General features: G+C 43.7%; 1 protein-coding gene across 1 annotated transcript; it reads left to right on the top strand.

Moving 5' to 3' along the window:
* Nucleotides 1–10,311: 10,311 nt before the first annotated feature.
* On the top strand, nt 10,312–11,298 carry LOC138909909 (uncharacterized). Its single transcript, XM_070201126.1, has 2 exons — nt 10,312–10,878; nt 10,954–11,298. The coding sequence occupies exons 1-2, from the start codon at nt 10,312–10,314 to the stop codon at nt 11,296–11,298; spliced, it is 912 nt and encodes a 303-aa protein (XP_070057227.1).
* The last annotated feature ends 400 nt before the right edge of the window (nt 11,299–11,698 follow it).

Raw genomic sequence — 11,698 nt, 5'->3', positions numbered from 1 at the left:
GGCTCAGAAAGGCAGCTCACTGTGGTCTCTCAAATCCAGATCAAGAATGCGTGCCGGATGGATATCCAGATGCACCTGTCTAAGATCCTCCACAGTTAAGTGCAAAAGTGTAGCGTGAGTACATAAAACAACATGTACCCAGTAAGTATCCCGCCTAACCTCGAAGAAGTAGTGACGAGGGGTCAACTTGACACTTACTAAGGCTAATGATAATAAATTTAAATCATAACCGAGCATAGCTTACAATAAATATACTAAAACTCAACAGTAAGTGATGGCAAATACCCCTTTTCACAATTATTAATCTCAAATTTTTCTTCCGTTTAAACATTGGAGCAATATCAGTTATGAATGTAAAATCCCAAAAAACATATTCATGTGTAAATAATGCCGAGGACGTACGGCCCGAACCAACATAATGATACTTAAACTGTGCACTACCGAGGGTCGAACGACGCGAACCATAGATGCATCTATTTAATCTACCTAGGCGCTCGACCCGCTCTACTAATACAAAACACTTAAAGAAACACAAGCTTTTCAATAGCAGTCAAGTGTTCTATACATACCCTCAATCAAGTGAAACTTACCCCTTTGGGATCCTCTCACAATTTTTGGAAATTATGATTTAAGCAATTCAATTGACAAGTAAAGGCGCAATTATTTCAAGTATGGCATGATGGGGGTCTTAGACTACCCGGACTTTAGCATAAGTAGTAGCTACGCACGGACACTCGTCACTTAATACGTACGTAGCCCCCCCAAAAATAGTCACATATATTGGTTAATTCGCCTATGGGAAAATTTCCTTCTTACAAGGTTAGAAAGGAGACTTACCTAGTCTCAAAGCCCACTTCTCGATTCAAGAACGTGTTCAAACCTCCAAATTTGGTGCCAAACGACTTGAAGCTAGTCAAACATTATATAAATTAATTAATTTACGCTCAAAAGTTCATACCCCCGCTATTAAAGCAATTACCTAACACTAAATGCAAAATTCCTAAAATTCACCCCTAGCCCACGTGCCCGGATTCTAGAAATTTTCGAAGAAAGTTGTTATCCATAACCTTAGGAACATAAATATATGATTTTCACTAAGTTCCATAATCATTTTCATGGTAAAATTCCATTTTAATCAAGACCTAGGTTTTTCATCTAACCCATGATTTCTACAAATTTTCATGTTAAGATCTACCTATAATCTATGTATTAACCTCACATTAAGTAGAAATTACTTACCTCACAAAGCTAGCTCAAAATACCCTCCTTCAAAGCTCTCAAATCGCCCAAGAGTGAGGGAAAATGTGATAAAAAAGGCCTAAGTGCCTTGGCCGCATTTGCGGTCTCGCACCTGCAGCAAATGCCTCGCAGGTGTGCATTTCCCTCACCTGGACAATCTCCGCATCTACAAACAAAAGGGGCTACTTCTGTGGGCCTAGTCGCACCAGCGACCAAAGTTCTTGCACCTGCGATCGCGCAGGTGCGCCCAATCATTCACATCTGCGGTTCCTGGGCTGCCCTTGACCTCTCGCTTTTGCGGCTCATGGCCCGAACCTGCAGCTGGCCAAGCGCAGGTGCGATTATGACAGATCTGGGAGCTTCAACTGTGGCTCCATGCTCCCAACTTGGTCCGAGCCTCGTCCGATCGACACTTTGGGGCTCACACGAACATACCAACAAGTTTAGAATCATAAAACGGACTTGCTCGAACTCTCGAAACGCTCGAAACAACATTAAAACTAAGAATCACTCCCCAAAACCAATTGAATCAAACTTAAGAACTTCAAGTTCTTCAATTTACTTCCAATGCGCCGAAACGTACTTAAACTACTCGTAAAGACACCAAATTTTGCGTGCAAGTCTTAAATGATATTACGGAACTATTCCCCCTCTCGGAATCCCATTTGGACCTCGATATCACAAAAATCCGCTCCCAACCAACTTTCACTATTAGGCGCCAAAACGCTGCCGGGTCATTCAAAACCCAATCCGAACATACGCCCAAGTCCGAAATCATCATATGAACCTTTTGGAACCATCAAATTCTGATTCTGAGGTCGTCTACTAAAAATGTTGACTGAAGTCAAATTTAGCCTTTTAAGACAACCTTAAGGAACCAAGTGTTCCGATTTCAATCGAACCCTTCCAAATCCCGAACTAACTATCCCTGCAAGTCATAAAGCAGCAAAAACATGTACGAGAAGTATTATTTAGGGGAATGGGGTTTTAAAAGCAAAACGACCGATCGGGTCATTACAGAGTCGGGTATTGGTTTGTGTGGTCTCTAGGTCTTCTCTTTATGATCGTATCAGGGAGCATTAGTATGATGACCCCCATCTGCTCGTCCTCTAGGACAGGGTTCGGCGAGGTGATTCTAAAGATATGACTATTGGTGATGATGGCGTGTTGAGGATGCAGGGCCGGATATGTGTGCCTAATGTGGATGGGCTTCGGGAGTTAATATTTGAGGAGGCCCACAGCTCACGGTATTCCATTCATCCGGGTGCCGCAAAGATGTACCAGGATTTGAGACAACACTATTGGTGGAGGAGGATGAAGAAGGATATAGTTTGGTTTATGGGTTGGTGTCTCAACTAACAGCAGGTTAAGTATGAGCATCAGGGACTGGGTGGCTTGCTTCAGAGGTTAGAGATCCCAGAGTGGAAGTAGGAGCGGATCACCATGGATTTCGTAGTTGGGCTCCCACGGACTTCGAGGAAATTCGATGATATTTGGGTGATTGTGGATCGGCTGACCAAGTCCATGCACTTCATTCTATTCCCGTCTTCCCAAACCTCATAACACCCTTCATGGGTGATACCTTTAGCAGAACTTTCTCCCCGACCATGAAAGACACATCACAGACCTTCCTGTCAGCATAACTCTTCTGCCTAGACTACGTCATGCGAAGCCGCTCCTGAATCAATTTCACCTTGTCTTATGCATCTTGGACCAAGTCTATACCCAAGAGCCTAGCCTCACCCGGCTCAAACCATCCCATCAGAGATCTACACCGCCTCCTATATAAAGCCTCATACAGAGCCATCTGAATGCTCGACTGATAACTGTTGTTATATGCAAACTCCGCGAGTGGCAAAAACTAGTCCGATGAACCCCCAAAATGAATGACACAATTACGTAACGTGTACTCCAATATTTGGATAGTGTGCTCGAATGTCCGTCCCTCTGAGGGTGAAAGGCTATGCTAAACTCAACCTGAGTACCCAACTCTCGCTGCACGGCCCTCCAAAATTGCGATGTAAACTGTGTGCTTCTATCTAAAATGATAGAGATTGGGACACCATGAAGGCGAACAATCTCTCGGATGTAAATCTCAGCCAACCGCTCTGAAGAATAAGTAGTACCAACGGTTCATTGGGCCTTTTGAGGTACTTCAGAGGATCGAGGAGGTGGCTTACAAGCTTGCCTTGCCACCTAGCTTGTCGAGTGTGGATCCAGTATTTCCTGTTTCTATGCTCCGAAAGTATATTGGCGATCCGTCCCATGTTTTGAATTTCAGCACGGTTCAGTTGGATGGTGATATGACTTATGATGTGGAGCCGGTGGCCATTTTGGAGCAGCAGGTTCGGAAGTTGAGGTCAAAGGATATAGCTTTAGTGAAGGTGTAGTGGAGAGGTCAGCATGTGGAGGAGGTCACTTGGGAGACCGAGCGGTAGATGCAAAGCAGATATCCACACCTATTTGAGACTCTAGGTATGTTGCTAAACCCGTTCGAGGACGAACGTTTGTTTAAGAGGGGGAGGATGTAACGACCCGACCGGTCATTTCAAGAGTTATAGCCCCGTTTCCTCTATTTCTACTTCTTTTGTGCTTTACAACTTTATTATGTCTTATCGGGTTAGTTGGTTCGGGTCTAGAGTGATTTTATAGTGAATTGAGACACTTAGTCTCTCAATTGGAAGCTTACTTGTGGGAAAACGACCTTGGATTTGAATTTTTATGATTCTGTTAGCTCCGTTAGGTAATTTTGGACTTAGGAGCGCGCCCGAAATGTGATTTGGAGGTCCGTAGTAGAATTAGGCTTGAATTGGCGAAAGTTGGAATTTTGACGATTTTGGCCAGCAATGGAAATTTTGATATCGGGGTCAGATTGGATTTTCGAAAGTTAGAATAGGTTCGTGGTGTTATATTTGACTTGTGTGTAAAATTTGAGGTCAATCGAACGTGGTTTGGTAGGTTTCGGCATCGTTTCTGGAATTTAAAAGTTTAGAAGTTCATTAGGCATGAATCCGTGTGTAATTGGTGTTTTGATGTTGTCTTGAGTGATTCAAAGGTTTGACTAAGCTCTCATGGGGTTATATGACTATTTGGTATGATTGGTTGAGGTCTCGGAGGCCTCGGGGTGATTTCGGGTGGTTAACGGCTTGATGAAAGTTGAGGTATTGTAGCTGAAGCTGCTGCTACTGGTGTAACTGCACCTGCTGAGTGGGAACCACAGGTGCGAGCTTGCAGAAGCGAAGGAGGAGCCACAGATGTGGCTAAGGAGGATCTGGGCAGAGGACGCACGTGCGATGGAATTCCCACACCTGCGATGGTCGCAGAAGCGGATTTAGGGGCGCAGGTGCGAGTTTTGACCGTAGGTGCGATGTAGGTCCCGCACCCGCAAAGAGCGCAGATGCGGTCACTTGATCGCAGGAGCGGAGGCAGTGTTTAGGGAATTTTCTGCAGAAGTGGAGCTCTGCCCCCAGATGCTGAAATGGAGCCGCAGGTGCGAGAAGTCTGGGCTGAACCTATAAATAGAACACTTCGAGATTTTTCACCATTTTCATCATTCTTTAGCTCGGATTTTGGGGATTTTGAGAGAGATTTCGGAGTAATCATTAAGGTAAGTTCCTTGTGCCTATTTATCTTCAATAATGGTGTTTTCCCACTGATTTTACACCTAGTTGGTGAGTGTTTGAGGTGAGATTTTGGAGATTAGGGCTTGGGAATTGGAGAGTGATTTTTGGGGTTTTGGAGGGGCAATTGAGGTCAAATTTTGATAAATTTGGTATGGTTAGACTCCTGAGTGAATGGGCTTTCGGGTTTTGTGACTTTCGTCAGGTTTTGAGACATGGGCCTGAGGGGCCTGGTTGAGCCGATTTTGAATTTTGGACTATATTTAGTAGTTTTCTTATGGAATTGATCCTTTTAGCCAATATTGATTATCTCGTACTGGTTGTGGCTAGATTCGGGGCATTTGGAGGCCAATTCGAGAGGCAAAGGCATTTCAAAGTAGGATTTCATCGCGGTTAAAGTAAGTACATGCTAGGTGACGGGCGTGTGAGAGCGCATCGTGAGGGATTGTGACTTGATCCGTCCCGTGAGGCTGTAAAGTCGAATAGCCATTGCTATTGCTTGTTTTTCCTTGTTTTTGAGCAATTGACTGCCTTTAATGCTAGAAACCATACTTGGGTCGTATGATATCACTGTTGGGACCCGCAGCGGTTTGTATACTTGCTAATTGCTGTCTTGTAGTCAGTCACAGTCTTACTTGTGTGTTATATCTCTGTTCCCTCTCATTTCTTATTTATACTTGTTGTATTCTCTGTTTGGGCTAATTGTTATGATATTCTGTGATCCCGAGGGGCTGGAGAGGTTAGTGACTGAGATAGGGCCTGAGTGCCGAGTTGCGAGCTGTGAGGTATATGGATTGGGTCGCACGCCACAATATATATATATATATATATATATATATATATATATATATATATATATATATATATATATATTATTGGATCGGGTTGCACGCCGCAATAATATTGGATCGGGTTGCACGCTGCAACAACATTGGATCGGGTTGCACGCTGCAATAATATTGGATCGGGCTACGCGCCGCAGCAATATAGTGTTTGGGCTGAAGGAGCCCGTCCGGAGTCTGTACACCCCCAGTTAGCGCAAGTACCTATTGATAGTGTGTATTGAGGGTTGAGAGCCGAGAGTATTAGCTGTTGAGATGAGTTGAGTGACTGCTGCCTTGAGAGGTTGCACTTGCTTTTATTTATTGTAGACCTTAGTTGTTATCTATTATTGTTGTGAAATTTCTGCAAGATTTATATCTGTTTTACTTGAGCTCGAACTGATTTGACTTATATCACCGGATTTGAAAGCACGTTCACTCTTTACTGAAAACTTTTGAAATGATCTGTATTTTTATAGTTCGTCACTGCTTCTCAGTTCCTTATTTAGTTCTGTTACTTACTGAGTTGGTTGTACTCATGCTATACCCTGCACTTCATGTGTAGATCCAGGTGTGTACGGTTCTGGCGGTCGCTGAGTTCATGTGCGGGCTGATTATTGGAGACTTACAAGGTAGTTGCCGGCATCTGCAGTCCTTGTTTCGCCTTTCTTATTATCTTTTCTCTCCTGTATTGGCATTTGGCACAGACTGTAGTAGACTCTGTTTCTAGATTGGTTGTTAGATGCTCGTGACTTAGTGACACCCCGATGTCGGGCTATCATTCCGCACTAGTGTTTTGGGTTTTTACTCCGTTATTATGTAAACCTTCAGTTAGTTTAATTGCTTTAGCTCACTTCTGTTATATATTGAAAGCATATTGAGAATGTCGGCTTGTCTAGTTCCACGATAGGCGCCATCACGACTGATTAGGTATTTGGGTCATGACACAAACCTTGCCACAATGGACTTGAGTTAAAAATAAAGGTAATTTTAATTACTTTTCTAAACAATAAGGGTAAATTTAAAGTATCATAGAGGGTAAATGTAAATTATTCTCAATATGTAACGACCCGATTGGTCATTTTAAGTTCTAGCAGGTCGTTCAATGATTTGATACCTTGAGTAGATTCACTTCATGTTTTATGACTTGTACGTGTGGTTGAAATTGAATTTCGGGATGTTCTGAGTTGATTCAGATGGAAAATTCTCAATTCAGAAGCTTTAAGTTGGAAGAATTTACCAAAGTTTGACTTTTGAGTAAATGATATCGGAATCGGTATTTGAAGGATCCAATAGATTCATATAATGATTGCGGACTTGGGCGTATGTTCGGGTTGAATATCGGGTGGTCCGGGAGCATTTCAGCGCTTATTGTGGAAAGTTGGCAATTCGAAAGTTTTAGAATTTCTTAAGTTTGGTTTGAAGTAGACTTTGGTGTTATCGATGTCCGTTTAGGGTTTTGAGCCTTCGAATAGGTCCGCATTGGGTTTGGGTTTCAGATGTGTTTTGGTTTTGTCGCGCTCTTATTTGTTGTTTCGGCATCATTTTCTTGGGTATTTTAATGACCTGACCGGTCGTTTTGAGAGTTGTAGCCCCATTCCCTCATTTACTGTTCATTCCCTGCTTAATTGTTGTTATGTGACTTACCGAAGTAGTTGGTTCGGGTCCGGAGAGGTTTCAGAATGAGATAAGATACTTAGTCTCAAGGTTAAAAGCTTAAATTGAAAAGGTTGACCGGATGTTGACTTATGTGCAAACGACTCCGGAATGGATTTTTAATGGTTCCGTTAGTTCCGTTGGATGATTTTGGACTTAAGCGTGTGTCCGGATTGTGATTTGGAGGTCCGTAGTTGAATTAGGCTTGAAATGGCGAAAGTTAAAAATTTGAAAGTTTGACCGAGAGTTCACGTTGTGGTTACCGGGCTCGGATTGGGGTCCCGGGAATTTGAGTAGGTCCGTTATGACATTTGTGACTTTGTGAAAAATTTGGGGTCAATCAGACGTGATTTGATAGGTTTCGGCATCGAATGTAGAAGTTAAAAGTTTAAAAGTTCATTAGGCTTGAATCGATACGCGATTCGTGATTTTAGCATTGTTTGACATGATTTGAAGTCTCGACTAAATTCGTATGATGTTTTGGGTCTTGATGGTATTTTTGGTTGAGGTCCCGGGGGCGTCGGGTGAGTTTCGGATGGTTAACAGATCAATTTTGGACTTGGTGTTATGGCTAAAGTTTTTCTAGTGCTTATGTCTGGTTTTCTTATACGCGATCGCGTGGACAGGTCCGCGATCGTGTAGGCTTATTTGGGGCAGTGGTGACATTTACTCTATGCGTTCGCGAAATGGGGTACGCGATAGTGTAAGTTGGCCAAGCAGAGCATCGCGAACGCGTGGGCATAGCCGCGTTCGCGAAGAGAAGATGAGGCAATTGGTTCACACGCATTTGTGCTTCGCGATCGCGTGAGGGTGGACTCGATCGCGTAGGTATGAGGAAGCAGTGCTTCACATTCGCGTGGAGGTCTCCGAGTTCGCCTAAGGTTATTTAGTAGGGCAGTATTTGTGGTGCTTCATGATCGTGAGGGTTTTTCTGCGATCGCGATGAAGGATATCTGGACAGAGAATTAAATATTTTAAACCGAGGGTTTGAGCTCAGCTTCACAATTTGATTTTGCGATCTCGGTGGGAGGCGATTCTTGGAGAGATTTTCAAGTGGGTGATTGGGGTAAGTGATTCTTACTTATTTTTGGGTAAATTCCATGTTTATGTCTTTGATTTCATCGTTTAATTAGTGATCTAGGGTGGAAAATTGGGGGAAAATGGAGGAAAGTTCTTAGGTCGAATTTTGAGGATTTGATAGAGATTTTGGTATCGGATTTGAGTAATTTTGGTATGGGTGGACTCGTGGTTCAGTGGTTGTTTGGATTTTGTGACTTTTACTCGATTCTGAGACGTGGGCCTTGGGGCCGACTTTTGAGTTGACTTTTGACTTTTAATTAATAACTTAGTATTTTCTTATGGAATTGATTCTGTTAGCTCGTGTTGATTGTATCGAACTTGTTGTGGCTAGATTCGAAGCATTTTGGAGGCCGATTCGAGAGGCAAGGGCATGTTGGAGTAGGGATTTGCACGGTTTGAGGTAAGTAACAGTTCTAAACTAGGTTCTAAGGGTATGAAATCCCGAATTTTGTGTCATGTGATTGGTGTTGAGGTGACGCATATGCTAGGTGACGGGCGTGTGGGCATGCACCATAGTAATTGTGACTCGGTCAATTCCATGGAACTTTATAGTTGAATAATTTGTTGTTATCTGTATATTCTCTATGTGTTATAGAAATTGAACTGCAAATCATGTTAGAAATCATGCTTAGGCTATGTGTTGATACTGTAGGGACCCCCAGATGTCGTTTTCCATGTTGAATTATATGTTAAATTGCCACTATGTACTCAGTCACAGTTTTTACTCGTATATTATATCTCAGTCTCTGTTGTTCTTTATTGATACATTATATCATCGCTGTTTGGGCTGATTATCATGATTATTGAGAGCCCGAAAGACTGGAGAGATTGATGACTGAGTGAGGCTGAGGGCTTGATGGTGTGGATATTTATTGGGATCTGGCTGCATGCCGCAGCATGTTTTATTGATCTATGCCACGATTGGTTTATTATAGCGCTTGGGCTGAAGGAGCCCCTCCGGAGTTTGCACACCCACATTGAGGGCAGGTACTTACTGAGTGCGAGTGTGAGTGCCGAGTGACTGTGAGGAATGAGTGACTGAGAGGTTGGAGTGGATGGGAGGACTGAGCGACTGTTACGCTGAGAACATGCACTTGATTTCATTACTGTGTACTTCAGCTGACATATATCACTGTCATGTAGTTTCTGAGAGATACTATATCCTGTTTCAATTGAACTTGACATGAATTAACTGTTTGGCCTCAAATGTCGAACTTGAAAGCATGCCTATTTTCCTGTATTGTATTTTCTGTAATTGAACTGTCTCCTTGAATCTCGTCACTACTTTCTGTACACTCTACACTCTACACTTCGTGTGCAGATCCAGATGTTTCCGGGCACAGTGGGTGCTGATTATCTGAGCAGCTTGATCATTCAAAGATTTTTAGGTAGCTACCCAGTGTTTGCAGACCTTGACTCTCCCTCCCTATCTTTCAACTTTATGTATTTAGTTCTAGTTTGTCATAGACAGTATTTTCAAACTTGTGCTATATAAACGCTCATGTACTCAAGGACACCCTAGTTTTGGGAACTTCCGTATTGAGTTTTGACTTTCTATCCAGTTTATGAGAGCTTTAATTACTTAAACCTGTGTTATTTCATTTTTCACTTAAAAGTATTGGAAATGTCTTGAAGTGTCGGCTTGCCTAGTACCACGTTAGGCGCCATCACGACATGCTAAGTTTTGGGTCGTGATAAGTTGGTATCAGAGCCTAGATTACATTGGTCTCACGATTCATGAGCAGGTTTAATAGAATCTTGCATATCGGTATGGAGACGTCTGCACTTAGCTTCGAGAGGCTGCCAAACCCTTAGGAAACTTTACATTCTTGTATTCTTGTCGTGCAGATGTGTTGATTCTGAGAACAAACTTTTTTTATTCTATTCTCTCACAGATGGTGAGGACACGTGCTACCAGACAGGACGGACAACCACCAGTACCACCAGCTAGGGCCACGAGAGGCCGAGGTCACGGTAGAGGCCGTAATAGTGGCAGAGGTGTAGCTCGCACAACAACTAGAGCAACACCTGCAAATCCACCAGTTGCTCTAGCTCAGAAGCTAGTTCTAGAGGTGGATGAGCCAGTGGGGCTGGCTCAGGCACCAGCTGTGCCCATTGTGATTCCAGGCTTTCAGGAGGTTTTGGCTGAGATTTTGATAGTGTGCACTAGCCTTGATCAGGCAGTTTCTGTTTGGACCGTGCCAACCATTTCTCAGGCAGGGGGAGGTACTCAGACTCCTGCCGCCCATACTCCAGAGCAGGTGATACAGGGACTTCAGACACCGTGGGTATTGCCAGCCCAGCCGGTTGCAGTTTCTCAGGCCCAGGTGGGTCCCGTTATGAGTAAGGATGAGCAGAAAAGACTTGAGAGGTTTGGGAGACTCCAGCCTCTATCATTCAGTGGGGCTGAGTCAGATGATGCTCAGGACTTCTTGGATAGGTATCAGCGGACTCTTCATACCGTAGGTATTTCGGAGACCAGTGGGGTCTCCTTCACTACTTTTCAGTTTACTGGGGCTGCCTTCAGATTATGGTAGGCCTATGAGAGGAGCAGGCTAGTCGGTGCTACACCACTTTCATGCAATGAGTTCTCTGTTCTCTTCTTAGAGAAGTTTATGCCACCGACTCGTAGGAAGGAGCTACACAGGCAGTTCGAGCAGCTATGTCAGGATGGCCTGTCTGTGACCCAGTATGAGATGAGATTTTCAGAGTTGGCTCGTCACACAGTTTGGCTGGTTCCAACTAAGAGGGATAGGATTAAGAGGTTCATTGATGGAATCACTTATCAGTTGTATTTTGCTATGACTCAGGAGAGTGTATCTGGTGCTCGATTCGACGTGGTGGTTGATATTGCTCCGCGACTAGAGATGGTTCGTAGTTAGGAGCATAAGGAGAGGGAGGGCAAGAGACATCATGGATCGGGTGGTTTCAGCGGTGTTCCTTCTGGGGATTAGTTCTAACACAGTAGGGGTCGTCCTTATAGACACACCTAGATGGCTCGTACAGTTCATCATGGTGCATCATACAACCATGGTTCATACAGTGCTCATCAGTGTCAGTCATCTCTCAATGCCCTTCAAGCTCAGAGTTCATCCCGTGCTCCATCAATTCAGATTTCATCTATGCCAGGCACTTCGAGTAGTTACTCTGGTACTCGGGGCCCAATTCAGTCACCACCACCATTATCGGGGAGTTTCTTCGAGTGTGGGGAGTTTGGGAATATGTGGAGACAGTGTCCCCGTCGCTCGGGTAGTCCAGTTCAGAAGAGGAGTCAGGCTGCAA

This window comes from Nicotiana tomentosiformis, chromosome 4, assembly GCF_000390325.3.
Source record: "Nicotiana tomentosiformis chromosome 4, ASM39032v3, whole genome shotgun sequence".
In the NCBI taxonomy this organism is placed as follows: Eukaryota; Viridiplantae; Streptophyta; class Magnoliopsida; order Solanales; family Solanaceae; genus Nicotiana; species Nicotiana tomentosiformis.
This window is presented reverse-complemented; position numbering and strand designations above follow the sequence as displayed.

Excerpts from the sequence above, each read along its gene's own strand:
- LOC138909909 (XM_070201126.1), top strand. The coding sequence starts at position 10,312 with ATGGTGAGGACACGTGCTACCAGACAGGACGGACAACCACCAGTACCA. Across the intron at positions 10,879-10,953 it reads ATCAGCGGACTCTTCATACC|GCCTATGAGAGGAGCAGGCT; the intron begins GTAGGTATTTCG and ends AGATTATGGTAG.